Source organism: Paramormyrops kingsleyae, chromosome 15 (assembly GCF_048594095.1).
Source record: "Paramormyrops kingsleyae isolate MSU_618 chromosome 15, PKINGS_0.4, whole genome shotgun sequence".
Classification (NCBI taxonomy): domain Eukaryota; kingdom Metazoa; phylum Chordata; class Actinopteri; order Osteoglossiformes; family Mormyridae; genus Paramormyrops; species Paramormyrops kingsleyae.
Window position 1 is genome coordinate 15,132,341 of NC_132811.1, and position 23,366 is coordinate 15,155,706.

Sequence of the window (23,366 nt, forward strand, 5' to 3'; positions counted from 1 at the left end):
CACTGGTTGAAACACTGGAATCAAAGGAATGGGATGGCCAGTGACCCCTGCTGGTCAAACAGGGAAACAACAGATAAGGCAAAGACTGATCCTGACAATACCTAAAAAACAAATGATCACTGATGCTTCTGTTGGATAGTCTCATGGTACCCCTCTACATACCCCTTCACAGTCAATTTAGTAAGTACAGTGGCATAGAAAAGTTTTGGCACCATTGCTTAAAATGTCTCTTATGAACTGATCACCAAAAGGCATAAAGTTAAAGATTACACATTTCTTTAATATTTTATGCAAGATTACATTTTTATTTCCATCATTCACAGGCTCAAAATACCAAAGAAAGGAAAAGAGCCTGAAGCAAAAGTTTGGGCAACCCAAGATATTTAATCTCAGATAACATTTACCAAGGCCTTCATTAGCTCATTAGGACTATGGCTTATTCATAGTCATTGTTAGGAAACCCCAGGTGATGCAAATTGTAAAGCTGTATAAATTCTCCGTCTCCTCAAAAAGAAAAAGTAAATAATTGATGGTCACAAAGTTGAAGGAGGCTATAAAAAGAAAGCGAAGCATTTCCATGTAGCTATTTCCTTAGTTCATAATGTTATTTAGAAATAGAATTTAACAGGAACAGTGGAGGTAAATTTGAGGTCTGGATGATCAAGAAAAAATTCTGAAAGGACTGCCCCTGGGATTGCTAGAAAGCCAAATAACACCCCAAAAGACACCCAGGAAGATTTAGCAGACACTGGAGTAGTGGTGCAGCGTTCTACTGTGCAACAAGACCTGCACAGATACGACCTTCATGGTAAAGTCAGCAGAAGGAAATCTTTCCTAAATCCGAGCCATAAAATTCATGCGTCAGAAATATGCAAAGGAATGTCTAAACAAGGCTGATGCGAGTCCAAATAAAAACTTTTTGGCCACAATGTGCAAAGGTACGCTTGGAGAAGAAAGGCTGCCAAATTCCAGGAAAGGAACACCTCTCCAGCTGTTAAGCATGGGGGTGAGTGGATCATGCTTTGGGTGGCACAGGGAACGTGTCATTGGTAGAGGGAAGAATGGATTTGAATAAATACCAGAAAATTCTGGTAGCAAACATCACACCATCTGTAAAAAGTTGAAGCTACAACAAGATAATGAGAAACACCACACCTCAAAATCTACAATGGGATACCTCAACCTTCAGCTTGCCACGACCCTGACAGTCCCCCGGCCTAAACATCACTGAAAATCTGTGGGTAGAACTCAAAAGAGCAGCGTGTGCAAAACGGCCCAAGAATCTTGCAGAATTAGAAGCCTTTTGCAAGGACAAATGGGCGAATATTCCCTAGCCCTTTATTTTTCAGTTTTTTGGCATTTTGTACCTGTGAATGATGGAAATAAAAATGCTATCTTGTTTAAAATATTAAAGAAATGTGTAATCTTGAATTTTATGTCTTTTGATGATCAGTGCATCTTTTGCTCAATTAACTATTCACAGTAACAGACATTTTAAGCAAGGGTGTCCAAACTTTTGCATACCACTGTAAGTAGTTATATATATATATATATATATATATATATATATATATATATATATATATATATATATATATATATACAGTATATACACACACACACAGACACACACAATACACTATATATACACGCACACACACAAAGCTAAGAATCAGAAGAAGACAGTAAGCCTATCTGCGATATTACATGTTAGGGTACAGTGTACGTTATTTTACATGCTAGCAGTGCACAGTGCATATGGCAGAACTTACCACGAGTCCCTCTTCTGATGAGCATAAATCTTATACAAAACAAACAGGAGGGCCAGACACAGAAGAACAATAAAGAATGCCAGGAATCCAGTTAAAGCTTTATCATTATCTGGAAAACAGGACAAAAACAACATGATGACATCATTCAGTTCCACATGCAGATTAATCAGACAGCAGTATTTGTAATAAGTGGAGGGTATGATTGCTGTCAGCCAGATCAAGCTATAAGGAGTATCATATCAGGTGCTCTTTATGTACAAACATAACTAAAGAAAAAGATGTCAGATTAGAAACAATGCATTTCAACATCTCACATGATTAATTTTTTTATTGATCTACAATTTCAAGTCTTTTGCATGATCCCTCTGTTGCAGTAGCATTACAACACCACTGTAAATAATATACGAACGTGTCATACAATAATTCTTCCATTAAATTTAGTGTGATGTTAGCATTGATCAGTAAAAATGCACCTAGATTTTGATTAAATAAGAAAACTTATTTAACCGCTTTCTGACCCTAATGCCAGTTCAGCATGGCCAGCATGGTAGTCTGAAAACACATTTATGTCTGTATCATGTAAAGCAGTGAATACACATATAATACATAAAAACTTACACTTGGTATCAAACTTCTTGGATACAGCATCACTGTAAAACTGGCCATTCCCCACTTTAACCTAAAATATGAAACATGATTATTTTTATATAAAGCAATGCATTTTAATATACAGATTAATATGTTGAGATTAACAAGAGAAGTTTTTATAATAGTTATTGTTGGATTGTGATGTATACTTAGCATCCTACAGAATCTTAGACATTACACATAAAGAAGGTGAAACATTTAAGTAGAATGACAACTGCTTTATGAAGGATTATTCCTTTTTCAAACTTTTCTGGTGAACTTTTTTTGTCATGTTGCTGTTCCTCGGAAATTCTGGATAAAACAAATTTATTCTCAAAGAATCCTTCAAGGAAGAATCTGATTGCACATTAATGAAGTTATTGTTTATTTTACTTTGAAAACTTTTAGGGGGGTCGTTGATTTTGCCCACCAGAGTGCTGAACACAGTTGCATCCAGTGAAATCTGGCAAAACACCTTCCATCACAGATATATGAGAAATTACTGTACCCACTTTGCTTTTGCCGTCGGCCATGTTTTATCTGTACTACTGCTAATGTTTTCGGCGGTCAGGTATATGGGCGTGAAAAGTAATAAGCAAAAGATGAAAAATTGGAGTTTTGACTTATTTAGCTATGTTTTTTGTAGCAAAGACTTAGCGGATTTTCATCTCAAAACCGACGAGTACTACGACGAGACACATTTGGGTTAGTAACTGAAAGCATTTCACACTACTCAACAATACCAGGTCACTGAAATGTTACCACCATTGTCCTCAAAATACATTAAATCATTTACACATTAATATTGTTGTAGATGCAACATATAATGAGTATAAATGATTATTATTTTGTCGTTGTCAAGATATTTTGCTGTGCTATGAAGGAAATATTCCAGTCAGTGTTTAAACATTTAAAGTGAAATGTGGCACGATGTGGCAGACAAAGATGAGTAAACTGAGAGACAGTACCTTCACAGTGTACGATGATAAATAATAAAGATCTTCAAAAGAAAACTTGCATTCTTTAAATTTTTTGGGTTCTTCTGCATCATAACCAGTCCTTTGTATTGTTGCTTCATATATTTTTTCAGAACCATAAAAACTTCCGCCAAAATTACACGAAAAACTGAATGAATTATGACTTATTTCTTTAAAATCGATAATTGTAATGCTCCCGCTCGGTTCTGTAAAAAACAAAAAGAACACAATTACTATAGAAATGAAATCCAAACGAACCACATAGTAAATGATTGCAAATTGAATACTGACACACTTGGGCGGCACAGAGACTCAGTGGGTATCCCTGTTCCCTCACACCTCCCCGGCTGGGGATCCCGCTCCGGCTCTGTCCCTCTGCAGTCTGCATGCTCTCCCTGTTCCCTCACACCTCCCCGGTTGGGGATCCCGCTCCGGCTCTGTCCCTCTGCAGTCTGCATGCTCTCCCTGTTCCCTCACACCTCCCCGGTTGGGGATCCCGCTCCGGCTCTGTCCCTCTGCAGTCTGCATGCTCTCCCTGTTCCCTCACACCTCCCAGGTTGGGGATCCCGCTCCGGCTCTGTCCTTCTGCAGTCTGCCAGCTCTCCCTGTTCCCTCACACCTCCCAGGTTGGGGATCCCGCTCCGGCTCTGTCCCTCTGCAGTCTGCATGCTCTCCCTGTTCCCTCACACCTCCCAGGTTGGGGATCCCGCTCCGGCTCTGTCCCTCTGCAGTCTGCATGCTCTCCCTGTTCCCTCACACCTCCCAGGTTGGGGATCCCGCTCCGGCTCTGTCCCTCTGCAGTCTGCATGCTCTCCCTGTTCCCTCACACCTCCCCGGTTGGGGATCCCGCTCCGGCTCTGTCCCTCTGCAGTCTGCATGCTCTCTCTGTTCCCTCACACCTCCCCCGCTGGGGATCCCGCTCCGGCTCTGTCCCTCTGCAGTCTGCATGCTCTCCCTGTTCCCTCACACCTCCCCGGTTGAGGATCCCGCTCCGGCTCTGTCCCTCTGCAGTCTGCATGCTCTCCCTGATCCCTCACACCTCCCCGGCTGGGGATCCCGCTCCGGCTCTGTCCCTCTGCAGTCTGCATGCTCTCCCTGTTCCCTCACACCTCCCCGGTTGAGGATCCCGCTCCGGCTCTGTCCCTCTGCAGTCTGCATGCTCTCCCTGTTCCCTCACACCTCCCCGGTTGAAGATCCCGCTCCGGCTCTGTCCCTCTGCAGTCTGCATGCTCTCCCTGTTCCCTCACACCTCCCAGGTTGAGGATCCCGCTCCGGCTCTGTCCCTCTGCAGTCTGCATGCTCTCCCTGTTCCCTCACACCTCCCAGGTTGGGGATCCCGCTCCGGCTCTGTCCCTCTGCAGTCTGCATGCTCTCCCTGATCCCTCACACCTCCCCGGCTGGGGATCCCGCTCCGGCTCTGTCCCTCTGCAGTCTGCATGCTTTCCCTGTTCCCTCACACCTCCCCGGCTGGGGATCCCGCTCCGGCTCTGTCCCTCTGCAGTCTGCATGCTCTCCCTGTTCCCTCACACCTCCCCGGTTGGGGATCCCGCTCCGGCTCTGTCCCTTTGCAGTCTGCATGCTCTCCCTGTTCCCTCACACCTCCCAGGTTGAGGATCCCGCTCCGGCTCTGTCCCTCTGCATTTTTAGTTTTTTCATAGCAGTCACCGGTTTTTATAAAATGGAGTTTTCCCTTATGGGGACCAGGAAACCGGTCCCCATAAGGGAAAAAAAAAACAGATATTTATCACGTTATGGGGACATTATGTCCCCATAAGGATAGGTAACCCTGCTCACGCACACACACACACACAATGGAAATTTCATAACTGCCAGTTCAGCTAATTGCATGCCTCTTGAAGAACATACAACACACAAAGGGAGAGTATCCCAATTCCACACACTCAGAATGGAGGTGGGATTTTCATCCCAAATCAGGATGGGGTGTTAGCTTGTAGCTGGGCACATACTCACGCACTATGGGAAATTTACATACAACTGTGGTACAAAGATTCAAGATTCTCTATTGTTATTTTGTTCACAAATGTATATGACAGAAGCTAAACAGCATTTGCCAAGGTAAAGGTGTTTGTACAAGGTCATGCACATGAAATTTACAGAGTAGCCAAATATGATAAAAATGCACATGCACATCAACACATAATAGCATACAAAATTATGAGGAAAGCATAACCCAGAGGTAACCCATGCAACACAAGGAGAGCATGCAAACTGCACCCAAAAGAGCTGGGATGAGAATCACATTCCCAGTCATGGAGGTGGGATGTCACTGTACCAAACCCTTAAGATAAGTAATCTGTAATAAAAATAGAATACAGAATAAAACACAGAAAGCAGAATACTCACTGCCCGCAAGTGTCTTGTAAATTTTATTCTCACTTCTTCCAAAATACTGTTCTCCATACCAGGCCTTTACAAAGAATATATAATCTGTGTATGGTTTTAGCTCTGTGAAATTGTATTTTGAAATGTTTTTCTGGCATATTTCTGAAAAAAGAAAAAGCAAAAAAAAAATCAAATAAATAAAAATACAAATAACAAAAAACAGTAAAAGTAATTTTGCTAATTCATTCTTTTTGCCATATTGTTATTAATGTAATCATTTCTCTGTTTTACAGAGTAACAAGTAACAAAATTTGCTACATTTGGTGTTTTAGCTGTATCTAGCTGTGTTCCATTAATTGACAGAGTTTGTTATATCAGTATTACTAAAACTTACCTTTTCCTTGATTACTTTGTTCTTTTATGCAACTTTTAAAAGTAAGATTATTCAGGAGCAGAGGGCACTTTGTGCTTGTACTGTTCCACATGAGCAGGACAGAAGTATTTCCTGTCTTATTGTCCAGGTCTATGTTTATATCTAGGAAGAAATTATGAGACATTCATTTATTCATTGTTATTTTATTATGCTTTTTGCAGTTCAACATATTTTGCAATTTTAATTTTAAAACTAAATATTCTACATTATTTATATTAAAAGCTCTGAGAAAATCTGATTCAAAGAATTCTAAACATTTTAGTAAAAGATATGTTCTTTATGGAAGAAAATCAAACAATATGTTTATGTATTTCCCTTAGGAACAATACAAAAGCAATATAAAAGTATGTTAAGTTAAAAAAAAAAGAATTCAGTGTGTTCAGTTTGTACTTACCACAGCTGATGTTAAATGTTATATCCCTAACAATGAAGGTGTCATTTCTGTAACTTATGTTCGCAGTGCAGGTGTAATTCTGCTGTGGTATCAGTTGATCAAGGTTGAAACTCTCTTTAATAAAAAAATAATAATAATTCTGCTGTCAACTAAACAAAATTGATTATATTTACTTTTCATATTAGGATGGAATTTCAGATAGTAAGTAGTTACCTTTGCTTGTATTTATGCAGCTGTAATGAAACTCAGTGATGTTGCATGTCATTGTTGGATTTGTCCATTCTATTTTTGGTGGCCAAGTACTAGTATAGTCTACTTTAAATGAGTTCTGTTTTATAACTGAAAAAGGAGATGTACAAAGTTAAATATGTCAGGAACTAGATGGATTACTTTAGCTTTTATTCATAGCATTAGTCTGTCATGGGAAAGCAGTTTGCACTTTCTGAGAATGATGATCATTTTCACTCTATATAATTCCAATAGGAGTCAGTTTATGATAAAATAATTTTATAAATGTTATAAATTGAAAGAAATGTCATACATTACAATTATGATTGTCATTTCAATGCTGTAGCCTTTGCATATTTGTATGCATTGCACAGGATAATTTCAAATAACAAAATGGCGTAACTAAACATACCTGGTCCTACATGATATTCTTTGGTGATGCTGCTACACCGCGTTGCTGTGACAGTGAAGTTATAATTTTGGCAAGAATCTTCCTTCTTCATTTTAAGACAAGTATCTTTAAATTGGGTTTTGATTTTACCACCAAGAATTGTAAGAGTCACATTACTCATATCCCATTTCATTGAGCAACACAGCAAATCATTTGTCAAATTGAAGCTGATGTCACCTGCAGCTAAGAGAATTAGAACACAAAACTAAGTCAAACACTCATCTTCCATATTTCTCACCCATTATAACCAGCCTGGAAACCAGTCAGACCCAAGCAAACCCAGGAGAGCATGCAAACATCATGCATATCACTAGAGCTGTGAGGGTATAGTGCAAATTACTATGTCATCCTTAGCTGGAAAAATAGCCTAAATTACCTCAAATTACATTAATATCATAACCATGATTAGAGCTATAAGAAACAAATAGAATCTGATGAATACTGGAAGAGAAAAGGGCAGTTTTAATTATAGAATTTTTTATAAAACTCTGATCATGATTATAGCATACAGAACTGAATATTGGGCTTACCAATATCTTTGGTTTTGATGGATCTTGATGAATTTGATTTTGAGATGCAGGATCCTTGAGTTACGCTTATGTTACTGTAGGTTGTACAGGGCTTCAGTGAAATCTTCACTTTGTTTTGGAATTCCAGTCTGTACTTTTCACGATCCTCATCTTCAAATGTTAGAATACTTGACTGACCATTGTCTACCGTAACTGAGATGCCATATTGGGTCTCACTAACTGAGAAGTTTCCTGTATTACAGAAATAAAATTCAAAAGTTTGAGAGATGCATATCAAGTGGAAATACAAACCTGGTCATACATGAAATCAAAGCAAGCAATAATGATGTATAACAATCTAAACTCTAATATATGAAGCAGCAAGCATGTAGAAACAGGATAAATGTTGATGAATACCAAACTTTTTGAAAGTTATTTTCCTCCTTTTATTTTAAAAGATCTTTTGAAATTTAATAAGAGCAACATAGTTATTGTTCAGAGACCACGTTGAATTGGTCATCTGAAACTCACCACAGGATTCCTGTGTAGAGCCTGGTGAAGAAAAGAGCACAATCAGAAGTCATTTGGGAACAAAAGAATGAAGGATAATAAATTTACACAGAAATGCAGAAGGACCCCCTTAGAGAGAGAGGCACCCTCTGCAGAGAGAACCCAAACCTATAGGACCCCCTTAGAGAGAGAGGCATCCTCTGAAGAGAGAACCCCAACCCATAGGACCCCCTTAGAGAGAGAGGCATCCTCTGCAGAGAGAACCCCAACCTATAGGACCCCCTTAGAGAGAGAGGCATCCTCTGCAGAGAGAACCCCAACCTATAGGACCCCATTAGAGAGAGAGGCATCCTCTGCAGAGAGAACCCCAACCTATAGGACCCCCTTAGAGAGAGAGGCATCCTCTGCAGAGAGAACCCCAACCTATAGGACCCCCTTAGAGAGAGAGGCATCCTCTGCAGAGAGAACCCCAACCTTTAGGACCCCCTTAGAGAGAGGGGCATCCTCTGCAGATAGAACCCCAACCTATAGGGCCCCCTTAGAGAGAGCGGCATCCTCTGCAGAGAGAACCCCAACCTATAGGACTCCCTTAGAGAGAGAGGCATCCTCTGCAGAGAGAACCCCAACCTATAGTCTGAGAAGTGACCACAAAGGTGCTGCTTTCTGCAGTGAGTGCAGGTGTGGAAGTGCTGCGTGCAACGTTAGAGGTGCCTGTGCTTGAGGGGCTTGAAAGTTTGACAGAGGTTTTCCCTCCTGGAAATTAAGAAGATACATCAAATCTGATGCAAGATCTTTACATTAAATCCAAAAGCAGAACAAATATGTTGGTTTAACAGGTATCACTGTGCAGCAGTGAGAAAGGTACTGGAGGCTGGAGAGGGAGAGGTGTGTGGAAGTGAGGATGTCTGACCTGTGTCTAACAGTGACAGTGATATTAATGGACTAATTCCCTGCATACTCCAGTAAAGACTAACTTTCAGCTGCACATGCCTGTATAATCACTTCAACTGGACATGTATTGTCTTCTGAGACTCTAGCAAGATTTCAACGATTAGGGAAAACTTGTGCAGGTGGGTTCAGGAAAGGATGCTGCTATATTCACTATAAAAGTGATTCAATGGAGCACTGAAGAAGGATCATGTTATTACTGCGTGTAGCGCAGTGTGAACATTTTGGCTGACAGGGCTGTTGATGTGCAATTCTAATATAATTTGGCCTATTGAAAATCCAAATCTGTAAATATGAGAAAACACAAAACATATGGAAGGAAGTTGCATTCATTAATACAATGAGAGTTTACCTTGAGAAGTCGTATTAGTGACAGGTGGGGATGAGAGAGTGGATGCAGGTGATACTGTGGAGTTGGCTGCCAAGAAACCCAAACCAATAAATGCAGTGTGAGTAAGAGCAGTGGAGCATGGAGGACAGAGCATCTTTCACTTGTTACAGACTGAAAGTTACGGTTGACAGTGTAAAACAACAAATGTTATAGAGCTGAGATTTTGGGTGGGAGATAACACATCATAATATGATCCTGTGGACTGAATACTGACAAAAAAATTAATTCAATTACACAGTGAAAATTTACCGTGAGAAAGGACAGTACTGACACTGCCAGGAGAGGATGCAGGAGTGGATGCAGGTGAGTTTGGAGTAATGGAGATGGCTGAGCAACCAAATCCAGTGCGTGCAGTGTGAGACCGAGCAGGGGAGCGTGGAAGAAAGGGGATGTTGTGATTGACTTAGTATAGCCAGAGAGTTATGGTTGACGATGCTGTGGTATGGCTGTTATGCGGCTGCGATTTTGGACTGAAGATGCTAGAATATTTCATCATAATGAATTCTCTCAACGCCTAAATAAAATAAAATTCTAGGCATCTAAGATAAAATACTGTTCAATGACACAAACTGACTTTAGTCACATTGTCATTTAAGAATGCAAAGGTGTGTGCGGGTAAGAATTCTGTCGTGGAGATGGTTTTCACCAAAAAACCATATCCAATGTGTACAGTGTGAGACAGAGCCGGGGGCATGGAAGAATGATCACATTATTATCACTTATGGCACAATTTCAGTGTTACTGTTGACATTAGTATGATATAGAAGATTTGATCTTTTTTAGGTGAGCAGATTTCAACTATGGATCTGCTGTAGGGCTGAGATTTGGGGCAGAGGATACGATGATCCTACACACTGCAAACTCCAAATATATATCCAAAACTACCTCACGTTTGGAAAAAAATGTTGTTCAACACTGCAATGAGAGTTTACCTTGTAAAGCCACATTAGTGACAGGTGGGGTGAGAGTGCATGCGGGTGAGGATGGAGTTATGCAGATATTCACTAAAAAAGTAATTCCATGCAGTGCCATGAAATATTACCTCCAGCAGCTGTATCTTTGCCAGATAAGGATGCAGTGAATGCAGGTGAGGTTGATGCTGCGGCTTTGTCTGCTATGAAACCGAAACCAATGAATGCAGTATGAGTAAGAGCAGTGGAACATGGAGGACAGAGCATCTTTCACTTGTCACAGGCTGAAAGTTATGGTTGACAGTGTAAAACAACAAATGTTATAGAGCTGTGATTTTGGGCGGGAGATAACACATCATAATATGATCCTGTGGACTGAATACTGACAAAAAAATTAATTCAATTACACAGTGAAAATTTACCGTGAGAAAGGACAGTACTGACACTGCCAGGAGAGGATGCAGGAGTGGATGCAGGTGAGTTTGGAGTAATGGAGATGGCTGAGCAACCAAATCCAGTGCGTGCAGTGTGAGACCGAGCAGGGGAGCGTGCAAGAAAGAGCATATTGTGATTCCTTTGAATGGTCTGACTGTATGACTGATTACACAACAAAACAGGTGTGAGGAAGCTGATTGTTTCAGAGTGAGCATGGCTTTGTAAAATATAATGCTACATGCTTAAAATTCTCAATATTCAAAATCAAACCCAGCATAGCCTACAATAAATACAGTTCACCAAAAGCCTGAAATATTCCTTTGCAGAATGTCATTAGTGACCTTTTTAAGTGTGGATGCAGAGGTGTTTGCAGGTAAGAATGCTTTTGTCAAACTGACTGTTAACAGAATATGGAGGACAGAGCATGTTGTCCTTGTCTAAGCTTCATCTGAGAGTTATGGATGACAGTGCTATAAAAAGGCTGTTATGTAGCTGAGATTGTGGACTGAAGATACTATAATATTTACACATACTTAATGCCCTCAATGCCAAAGTATAAAAACAATATATCAAGAGATTTAAAGTAAAATGTTGTTCATTAAAACAACGAGAGTTTACCTTTAGAAGCCATATTAGTGACAGATGAGGATGGGAGAATGGATACAGATGAGGATGAAGTTGTGGAGATGGCTGAGCAACCAAATCCAGTGCATGCAGTGTGAGCCCGAGCAGGGCAGCGTGGAAGAAAGGGGATGTTGTGATTGACTTAGTATAGCCAGAGAGTTATGGTTGACGATGCTGTGGTATGGCTGTTATGCGGCTTCGATTTGGACTGAAGATGCTAGAATATTTCATCATAATGAATTCTCTCAACACCTAAATAAAATAAAATTCTAGGCATCTAAGATAAAACATTGTTCAATGACACAAACTGACTTTAGTCACATTGTCATTTAAGAATGCAAAGGTGTGTGCGGGTAAGAATTCTGTCGTGGAGATGGTTTTCACCAAAAAACCATATCCAATGTGTACAGTGTGAGACAGAGCCGGGGGCATGGAAGAATGATCACATTATTATCACTTATGGCACAATTTCAGTGTTACTGTTGACATTAGTATGATATAGAAGATTTGATCTTTTTTAGGTGAGCAGATTTCAATTATGGATCTGCTGTAGGGCTGAGATTTGGGGCAGAGGATACGATGATCCTACACACTGCAAACTCCAAATATATATCCAAAACTACCTCACGTTTGGATAAAAATGTTGTTCAACACTGCAATGAGAGTTTACCTTGTAAAGCCACATTAGTGACAGGTGGGGATGAGAGTGCATGCGGGTGAGGATGGAGTTATGCAGATATTCACTAAAAAAGTAATTCCATGCAGTGCCATGAAATATTACCTCCAGCAGCTGTATCTTTGCCAGATAAGGATGCAGTGAATGCAGGTGAGGTTGATGCTGCGGCTTTGTCTGCTATGAAACCGAAACCAATGAATGCAGTATGAGTAAGAGCAGTGGAACATGGAGGACAGAGCATCTTTCACTTGTCACAGGCTGAAAGTTATGGTTGACAGTGTAAAACAACAAATGTTATAGAGCTGTGATTTTGGGCGGGAGATAACACATCATAATATGATCCTGTGGACTGAATACTGACAAAAAAATTAATTCAATTACACAGTGAAAATTTACCGTGAGAAAGGACAGTACTGACACTGCCAGGAGAGGATGCAGGAGTGGATGCAGGTGAGTTTGGAGTAATGGAGATGGCTGAGCAACCAAATCCAGTGCGTGCAGTGTGAGACCGAGCAGGGGAGCGTGCAAGAAAGAGCATATTGTGATTCCTTTGAATGGTCTGACTGTATGACTGATTACACAACAAAACAGGTGTCAGGAAGCTGATTGTTTCAGAGTGAGCATGGCTTTGTAAAATATAATGCTACATGCTTAAAATTCTCAATATTCAAAATCAAACCCAGCATAGCCTGCAATAAATACAGTTCACCAAAAGCCTGAAATATTCCTTTGCAGAATGTCATTAGTGACCTTTTTAAGTGTGGATGCAGAGGTGTTTGCAGGTAAGAATGCTTTTGTCAAACTGACTGTTAACAGAATATGGAGGACAGAGCATGTTGTCCTTGTCTAAGCGTCGTCTGAGAGTTATGGATGACAGTGCTATAAAAAGGCTGTTATGTAGCTGAGATTGTGGACTGAAGATACTATAATATTTACACATACTTAATGCCCTCAATGCCAAAGTATAAAAACAATATATCAAGAGATTTAAAGTAAAATGTTGTTCATTAAAACAACGAGAGTTTACCTTTAGAAGCCATATTAGTGACAGATGAGGATGGGAGAATGGATACAGATGAGGATGAAGTTGTGGAGATGGCTGAGCAACCAAATCCAGTGCATGCAGTGTGAGCCCGAGCAGGGCAGCGTGGAAGAAAGGGGATGTTGTGATTGACTTAGTATAGCCAGAGAGTTATGGTTGACGATGCTGTGGTATGGCTGTTATGCGGCTTCGATTTGGACTGAAGATGCTAGAATATTTCATCATAATGAATTCTCTCAACACCTAAATAAAATAAAATTCTAGGCATCTAAGATAAAACATTGTTCAATGACACAAACTGACTTTAGTCACATTGTCATTTAAGAATGCAAAGGTGTGTGCGGGTAAGAATTCTGTCGTGGAGATGGTTTTCACCAAAAAACCATATCCAATGTATGCACTGTGAGACAGAGCCGGGGGCATGGAAGAATGATCACATTATTATCACTTATGGCACAATTTCAGTGTTGCTGTTGACATTAGTATAATATAGAAGATTTGATCTTTTTTAGGTGAGCAAATTTCAAATATGGATCTGGTGTAGGGCTGAGATTTGGGGCAGAGGATACGATGATCCTACACACTGCAAACTGCAACTATATATCCAAAACTACCTCACATTTGGATAAAAATGTTGTTCAACACTGCAATGAGAGTTTACCTTGTGAAGCCACATTAGTGACAGGTGGGGATGAGAGACTGCATGCGGGTGAGGATGGAGTTATGCAGATATTCACTAAAAAAGTAATTCCATTCAGTGCCATGAAATATTACCTCCAGCAGCGTTATCTTTGCCAGATGAGGATGTAATGAGTGCAGGTGAGGATGATGCTGCCGCTTTGTCTGCTAAGAAAACGAAACCAATAAATGCAGTGTGAGTAAGAGCAGTGGAGCATGGAAGACAGAGCATCTTTCACTTATTACAGGCTGAAAGTTATGGTTGACAGTGTAAAACAACAAATGTTATAGAGCTGAGATTTTGGGCGGGAGATAACACACCATAATATGATCCTGTGGACTGAATACTGACAAAAAAATTAATTCAATTACACAGTGAAAATTTACCGTGAGAAAGGACACTACTGACACTGCCAGGAGAGGATGCAGGTGTGGATGCAGGTGAGTTTGGAGTAATGGAGATGGCTGAGCAACCAAATCCAGTGCATGCAGTGTAAGACAGTGCCGGGGAGCGTGCAAGAAAGAGCATATTGTGATTCCTTTGAATGGTCTGACTGTATCACTGATTACACAACAAAACAGGTGTCAGGAAGCTGATTGTTTCAGAGTGAGCATGGCTTTGTAAAATATAATGCTACATGCTTAAAATTCTCAATATTCAAAATCAAACCCAGCATAGTCTGCAATAAATACAGTTCACCAAAAGCCTGAAATATTCCTTTGCAGAATGTCATTAGTGACCTTTTTAAGTGTGGATGCAGAGGTGTTTGCAGGTAAGAATGCTTTTGTCAAACTGACTGTTAACAGAATATGGAGGACGGAGCATGTTGTCCTTGTCTAAGCTTCGTCTGAGAGTTATGGATGACAGTGCTATGAAACGGCTGTAATGTAGCTGAGATTGTGGACTGAAGATACTATAATATTTACACATACTTAATGCCCTCAATGCCAAAGTATAAAAACAATATATCAGGACATTTAAAGTAAAATGTTGTTCAATAAAACAACGAGAGTTTACCTTTAGAAGCCATATTAGTGACAGATGAGGATGGGAGAATGGATACAGATGAGGATGAAGTTGTGGAGATGGCTGAGCAACCAAATCCAGTGCGTGCAGTGTGAGACCGAGCAGGGGAGCGTGGAAGAAAGGGGATGTTGTGATTGACTTAGTATAGCCAGAGAGTTATGGTTGACGATGCTGTGGTATGGCTGTTATGCGGCTGCGATTTTGGACTGAAGATGCTAGAATATTTCATCATAATGAATTCTCTCAACGCCTAAATAAAATAAAATTCTAGGCATCTAAGATAAAATATTGTTTAATGACACAAACTGACTTTAGTCACATTGTCATTTAAGAATGCAAAGGTGTGTGCGGGTAAGAATTCTGTCGTGGAGATGGTTTTCACCAAAAAACCATATCCAATGTGTGCAGTGTGAGACAGAGCCGGGGGCATGGAAGAATGATCACATTATTATCACTTATGGCACAATTTCAGGGTTACTGTTGACATTAGTATAATATAGAAGATTTGATCTTTTTTAGGTGAGCAGATTTCAATTATGGATCTGCTGTAGGGCTGAGATTTGGGGCAGAGGATACGATGATCCTGTTCACTGCAAACTGCAACCATGTATCCAAAACTACCTCACATTTCTTTAAAACGTTCTTCAACACTGCAATGAGATTTTACTTTGTGAAGCCACATTAGTGACAGGTGGGGATGAGAGACTGCATGCGGGTGAGGATGGAGTTATGCAGATATTCACTAAAAAAGTAATTCCATGCAATGCCATGAAATATTACCTCCAGCAGCGGTATCTTTGACAGATGAGGATGCAGTGAGTGCAGGTGAGGTTGATGCTGCCGCTTTGTCTGCTATGAAACCGAAACCAATGAATGCAGTGTGAGTAAGAGCAGTGGAGCATGGAGGACAGAGCATCTTTCACTTGTCACAGGCTGAAAGTTATGGTTGACAGTGTAAAACAACAAATGTTATAGAGCTGAGATTTTGGGCGGGAGATAACACATCATAATATGATCCTGTGGACTGAATACTGACAAAAAAATTAATTCAATTACACAGTGAAAATTTACCGTGAGAAAGGACAGTACTGACACTGCCAGGAGAGGATGCAGGAGTGGATGCAGGTGAGTTTGGAGTAATGGAGATGGCTGAGCAACCAAATCCAGTGCGTGCAGTGTGAGACCGAGCAGGGGAGCGTGCAAGAAAGAGCATATTGTGATTCCTTTGAATGGTCTGACTGTATGACTGATTACACAACAAAACAGGTGTCAGGAAGCTGATTGTTTCAGAGTGAGCATGGCTTTGTAAAATATAATGCTACATGCTTAAAATTCTCAATATTCAAAATCAAACCCAGCATAGCCTGCAATAAATACAGTTCACCAAAAGCCTGAAATATTCCTTTGCAGAATGTCATTAGTGACCTTTTTAAGTGTGGATGCAGAGGTGTTTGCAGGTAAGAATGCTTTTGTCAAACTGACTGTTAACAGAATATGGAGGACAGAGCATGTTGTCCTTGTCTAAGCGTCGTCTGAGAGTTATGGATGACAGTGCTATAAAAAGGCTGTTATGTAGCTGAGATTGTGGACTGAAGATACTATAATATTTACACATACTTAATGCCCTCAATGCCAAAGTATAAAAACAATATATCAAGAGATTTAAAGTAAAATGTTGTTCATTAAAACAACGAGAGTTTACCTTTAGAAGCCATATTAGTGACAGATGAGGATGGGAGAATGGATACAGATGAGGATGAAGTTGTGGAGATGGCTGAGCAACCAAATCCAGTGCATGCAGTGTGAGCCCGAGCAGGGCAGCGTGGAAGAAAGGGGATGTTGTGATTGACTTAGTATAGCCAGAGAGTTATGGTTGACGATGCTGTGGTATGGCTGTTATGCGGCTTCGATTTGGACTGAAGATGCTAGAATATTTCATCATAATGAATTCTCTCAACACCTAAATAAAATAAAATTCTAGGCATCTAAGATAAAACATTGTTCAATGACACAAACTGACTTTAGTCACATTGTCATTTAAGAATGCAAAGGTGTGTGCGGGTAAGAATTCTGTCGTGGAGATGGTTTTCACCAAAAAACCATATCCAATGTATGCACTGTGAGACAGAGCCGGGGGCATGGAAGAATGATCACATTATTATCACTTATGGCACAATTTCAGTGTTGCTGTTGACATTAGTATAATATAGAAGATTTGATCTTTTTTAGGTGAGCAAATTTCAAATATGGATCTGGTGTAGGGCTGAGATTTGGGGCAGAGGATACGATGATCCTACACACTGCAAACTGCAACTATATATCCAAAACTACCTCACATTTGGATAAAAATGTTGTTCAACACTGCAATGAGAGTTTACCTTGTGAAGCCACATTAGTGACAGGTGGGGATGAGAGACTGCATGCGAGTGAGGATGGAGTTATGCAGATATTCACTAAAAAAGTAATTCCATTCAGTGCCATGAAATATTACCTCCAGCAGCGTTATCTTTGCCAGATGAGGATGTAATGAGTGCAGGTGAGGATGATGCTGCCGCTTTGTCTGCTAAGAAAACGAAACCAATAAATGCAGTGTGAGTAAGAGCAGTGGAGCATGGAAGACAGAGCATCTTTCACTTATTACAGGCTGAAAGTTATGGTTGACAGTGTAAAACAACAAATGTTATAGAGCTGAGATTTTGGGCGGGAGATAACACACCATAATATGATCCTGTGGACTGAATACTGACAAAAAAATTAATTCAATTACACAGTGAAAATTTACCGTGAGAAAGGACACTACTGACACTGCCAGGAGAGGATGCAGGTGTGGATGCAGGTGAGTTTGGAGTAATGGAGATGGCTGAGCAACCAAATCCAGTGCATGCAGTGTAAGACAGTGCCGGGGAGCGTGCAAGAAAGAGCATATTGTGATTCCTTTGAATGGTCTGACTGTATCACTGATTACACAACAAAACAGGTGTCAGGAAGCTGATTGTTTCAGAGTGAGCATGGCTTTGTAAAATATAATGCTACATGCTTAAAATTCTCAATATTCAAAATCAAACCCAGCATAGTCTGCAATAAATACAGTTCACCAAAAGCCTGAAATATTCCTTTGCAGAATGTCATTAGTGACCTTTTTAAGTGTGGATGCAGAGGTGTTTGCAGGTAAGAATGCTTTTGTCAAACTGACTGTTAACAGAATATGGAGGACGGAGCATGTTGTCCTTGTCTAAGCTTCGTCTGAGAGTTATGGATGACAGTGCTATGAAACGGCTGTAATGTAGCTGAGATTGTGGACTGAAGATACTATAATATTTACACATACTTAATGCCCTCAATGCCAAAGTATAAAAACAATATATCAGGACATTTAAAGTAAAATGTTGTTCAATAAAACAACGAGAGTTTACCTTTAGAAGCCATATTAGTGACAGATGAGGATGGGAGAATGGATACAGATGAGGATGAAGTTGTGGAGATGGCTGAGCAACCAAATCCAGTGCGTGCAGTGTGAGACCGAGCAGGGGAGCGTGGAAGAAAGGGGATGTTGTGATTGACTTAGTATAGCCAGAGAGTTATGGTTGACGATGCTGTGGTATGGCTGTTATGCGGCTGCGATTTTGGACTGAAGATGCTAGAATATTTCATCATAATGAATTCTCTCAACGCCTAAATAAAATAAAATTCTAGGCATCTAAGATAAAATATTGTTTAATGACACAAACTGACTTTAGTCACATTGTCATTTAAGAATGCAAAGGTGTGTGCGGGTAAGAATTCTGTCGTGGAGATGGTTTTCACCAAAAAACCATATCCAATGTGTGCAGTGTGAGACAGAGCCGGGGGCATGGAAGAATGATCACATTATTATCACTTATGGCACAATTTCAGGGTTACTGTTGACATTAGTATAATATAGAAGATTTGATCTTTTTTAGGTGAGCAGATTTCAATTATGGATCTGCTGTAGGGCTGAGATTTGGGGCAGAGGATACGATGATCCTGTTCACTGCAAACTGCAACCATGTATCCAAAACTACCTCACATTTCTTTAAAACGTTCTTCAACACTGCAATGAGATTTTACTTTGTGAAGCCACATTAGTGACAGGTGGGGATGAGAGACTGCATGCGGGTGAGGATGGAGTTATGCAGATATTCACTAAAAAAGTAATTCCATGCAATGCCATGAAATATTACCTCCAGCAGCGGTATCTTTGACAGATGAGGATGCAGTGAGTGCAGGTGAGGTTGATGCTGCCGCTTTGTCTGCTATGAAACCGAAACCAATGAATGCAGTGTGAGTAAGAGCAGTGGAGCATGGAGGACAGAGCATCTTTCACTTGTCACAGGCTGAAAGTTATGGTTGACAGTGTAAAACAACAAATGTTATAGAGCTGAGATTTTGGGCGGGAGATAACACATCATAATATGATCCTGTGGACTGAATACTGACAAAAAAATTAATTCAATTACACAGTGAAAATTTACCGTGAGAAAGGACAGTACTGACACTGCCAGGAGAGGATGCAGGAGTGGATGCAGGTGAGTTTGGAGTAATGGAGATGGCTGAGCAACCAAATCCAGTGCGTGCAGTGTGAGACCGAGCAGGGGAGCGTGCAAGAAAGAGCATATTGTGATTCCTTTGAATGGTCTGACTGTATGACTGATTACACAACAAAACAGGTGTCAGGAAGCTGATTGTTTCAGAGTGAGCATGGCTTTGTAAAATATAATGCTACATGCTTAAAATTCTCAATATTCAAAATCAAACCCAGCATAGCCTGCAATAAATACAGTTCACCAAAAGCCTGAAATATTCCTTTGCAGAATGTCATTAGTGACCTTTTTAAGTGTGGATGCAGAGGTGTTTGCAGGTAAGAATGCTTTTGTCAAACTGACTGTTAACAGAATATGGAGGACAGAGCATGTTGTCCTTGTCTAAGCGTCGTCTGAGAGTTATGGATGACAGTGCTATAAAAAGGCTGTTATGTAGCTGAGATTGTGGACTGAAGATACTATAATATTTACACATACTTAATGCCCTCAATGCCAAAGTATAAAAACAATATATCAAGAGATTTAAAGTAAAATGTTGTTCATTAAAACAACGAGAGTTTACCTTTAGAAGCCATATTAGTGACAGATGAGGATGGGAGAATGGATACAGATGAGGATGAAGTTGTGGAGATGGCTGAGCAACCAAATCCAGTGCATGCAGTGTGAGCCCGAGCAGGGCAGCGTGGAAGAAAGGGGATGTTGTGATTGACTTAGTATAGCCAGAGAGTTATGGTTGACGATGCTGTGGTATGGCTGTTATGCGGCTTCGATTTGGACTGAAGATGCTAGAATATTTCATCATAATGAATTCTCTCAACACCTAAATAAAATAAAATTCTAGGCATCTAAGATAAAACATTGTTCAATGACACAAACTGACTTTAGTCACATTGTCATTTAAGAATGCAAAGGTGTGTGCGGGTAAGAATTCTGTCGTGGAGATGGTTTTCACCAAAAAACCATATCCAATGTATGCACTGTGAGACAGAGCCGGGGGCATGGAAGAATGATCACATTATTATCACTTATGGCACAATTTCAGTGTTGCTGTTGACATTAGTATAATATAGAAGATTTGATCTTTTTTAGGTGAGCAAATTTCAAATATGGATCTGGTGTAGGGCTGAGATTTGGGGCAGAGGATACGATGATCCTACACACTGCAAACTGCAACTATATATCCAAAACTACCTCACATTTGGATAAAAATGTTGTTCAACACTGCAATGAGAGTTTACCTTGTGAAGCCACATTAGTGACAGGTGGGGATGAGAGACTGCATGCGGGTGAGGATGGAGTTATGCAGATATTCACTAAAAAAGTAATTCCATTCAGTGCCATGAAATATTACCTCCAGCAGCGTTATCTTTGCCAGATGAGGATGTAATGAGTGCAGGTGAGGATGATGCTGCCGCTTTGTCTGCTAAGAAAACGAAACCAATAAATGCAGTGTGAGTAAGAGCAGTGGAGCATGGAAGACAGAGCATCTTTCACTTATTACAGGCTGAAAGTTATGGTTGACAGTGTAAAACAACAAATGTTATAGAGCTGAGATTTTGGGCGGGAGATAACACACCATAATATGATCCTGTGGACTGAATACTGACAAAAAAATTAATTCAATTACACAGTGAAAATTTACCGTGAGAAAGGACACTACTGACACTGCCAGGAGAGGATGCAGGTGTGGATGCAGGTGAGTTTGGAGTAATGGAGATGGCTGAGCAACCAAATCCAGTGCATGCAGTGTAAGACAGTGCCGGGGAGCGTGCAAGAAAGAGCATATTGTGATTCCTTTGAATGGTCTGACTGTATCACTGATTACACAACAAAACAGGTGTCAGGAAGCTGATTGTTTCAGAGTGAGCATGGCTTTGTAAAATATAATGCTACATGCTTAAAATTCTCAATATTCAAAATCAAACCCAGCATAGTCTGCAATAAATACAGTTCACCAAAAGCCTGAAATATTCCTTTGCAGAATGTCATTAGTGACCTTTTTAAGTGTGGATGCAGAGGTGTTTGCAGGTAAGAATGCTTTTGTCAAACTGACTGTTAACAGAATATGGAGGACGGAGCATGTTGTCCTTGTCTAAGCTTCGTCTGAGAGTTATGGATGACAGTGCTATGAAACGGCTGTAATGTAGCTGAGATTGTGGACTGAAGATACTATAATATTTACACATACTTAATGCCCTCAATGCCAAAGTATAAAAACAATATATCAGGACATTTAAAGTAAAATGTTGTTCAATAAAACAACGAGAGTTTACCTTTAGAAGCCATATTAGTGACAGATGAGGATGGGAGAATGGATACAGATGAGGATGAAGTTGTGGAGATGGCTGAGCAACCAAATCCAGTGCGTGCAGTGTGAGACCGAGCAGGGGAGCGTGGAAGAAAGGGGATGTTGTGATTGACTTAGTATAGCCAGAGAGTTATGGTTGACGATGCTGTGGTATGGCTGTTATGCGGCTGCGATTTTGGACTGAAGATGCTAGAATATTTCATCATAATGAATTCTCTCAACGCCTAAATAAAATAAAATTCTAGGCATCTAAGATAAAATATTGTTTAATGACACAAACTGACTTTAGTCACATTGTCATTTAAGAATGCAAAGGTGTGTGCGGGTAAGAATTCTGTCGTGGAGATGGTTTTCACCAAAAAACCATATCCAATGTGTGCAGTGTGAGACAGAGCCGGGGGCATGGAAGAATGATCACATTATTATCACTTATGGCACAATTTCAGTGTTACTGTTGACATTAGTATAATATAGAAGATTTGATCTTTTTTAGGTGAGCAGATTTCAATTATGGATCTGCTGTAGGGCTGAGATTTGGGGCAGAGGATACGATGATCCTGTTCACTGCAAACTGCAACCATGTATCCAAAACTACCTCACATTTCTTTAAAACGTTCTTCAACACTGCAATGAGATTTTACTTTGTGAAGCCACATTAGTGACAGGTGGGGATGAGAGACTGCATGCGGGTGAGGATGGAGTTATGCAGATATTCACTAAAAAAGTAATTCCATGCAATGCCATGAAATATTACCTCCAGCAGCGGTATCTTTGACAGATGAGGATGCAGTGAGTGCAGGTGAGGTTGATGCTGCCGCTTTGTCTGCTATGAAACCGAAACCAATGAATGCAGTGTGAGTAAGAGCAGTGGAGCATGGAGGACAGAGCATCTTTCACTTGTCACAGGCTGAAAGTTATGGTTGACAGTGTAAAACAACAAATGTTATAGAGCTGAGATTTTGGGCGGGAGATAACACATCATAATATGATCCTGTGGACTGAATACTGACAAAAAAATTTATTCAATTACACAGTGAAAATTTACCGTCAGAAAGGACACTACTGACACTGCCAGGAGAGGATGCAGGAGTGGATGCAGGTGAATTTGGAGTAATGGAGATGGCTGAGCAACCAAATCCAGTGCGTGCAGTGTAAGACAGTGCCGGGGAGCGTGCAAGAAAAAGCATATTGTGATTCCTTTGAATGGTCTGACTGTATGACTGATTACACAACAAAACAGGTGTCAGGAAGCTGATTGTTTCAGAGTGAGCATGGCTTTGTAAAATATAATGCTACATGCTTAAAATTCTCAATATTCAAAATCAAACCCAGCATAGCCTGCAATAAATACAGTTCACCAAAAGCCTGAAATATTCCTTTGCAGAATGTCATTAGCGACCTTTTTAAGTGTGGATGCAGAGGTGTTTGCAGGTAAGAATGCTTTTGTCAAACTGACTGTTAACAGAATATGGAGGACAGAGCATGTTGTCCTTGTCTAAGCTTCGTCTGAGAGTTATGGA

At 40.3% G+C, this 23,366-nt stretch overlaps 1 protein-coding gene across 1 annotated transcript in view; it reads right to left on the reverse strand.

Annotated features, from left to right (window-relative positions):
• LOC111840145 (receptor-type tyrosine-protein phosphatase C-like) overlaps positions 1-23,366 on the reverse strand; it is a 60,053-nt gene that overhangs the window by 12,261 nt on the left and 24,426 nt on the right. The window contains exons 4-13 of the mRNA XM_072699423.1: positions 8,266-8,286; positions 7,756-7,986; positions 7,187-7,408; positions 6,760-6,885; positions 6,547-6,660; positions 6,114-6,254; positions 5,741-5,881; positions 3,368-3,582; positions 2,391-2,451; positions 1,773-1,881 (exon numbers count right to left, since the gene is read on the reverse strand). Of these exons, the coding sequence (XP_072555524.1) occupies positions 1,773-1,881; positions 2,391-2,451; positions 3,368-3,582; positions 5,741-5,881; positions 6,114-6,254; positions 6,547-6,660; positions 6,760-6,885; positions 7,187-7,408; positions 7,756-7,986; positions 8,266-8,286 (1,381 nt within the window). The remainder of the gene's footprint in view (positions 1-1,772; positions 1,882-2,390; positions 2,452-3,367; positions 3,583-5,740; positions 5,882-6,113; positions 6,255-6,546; positions 6,661-6,759; positions 6,886-7,186; positions 7,409-7,755; positions 7,987-8,265; positions 8,287-23,366) is intronic.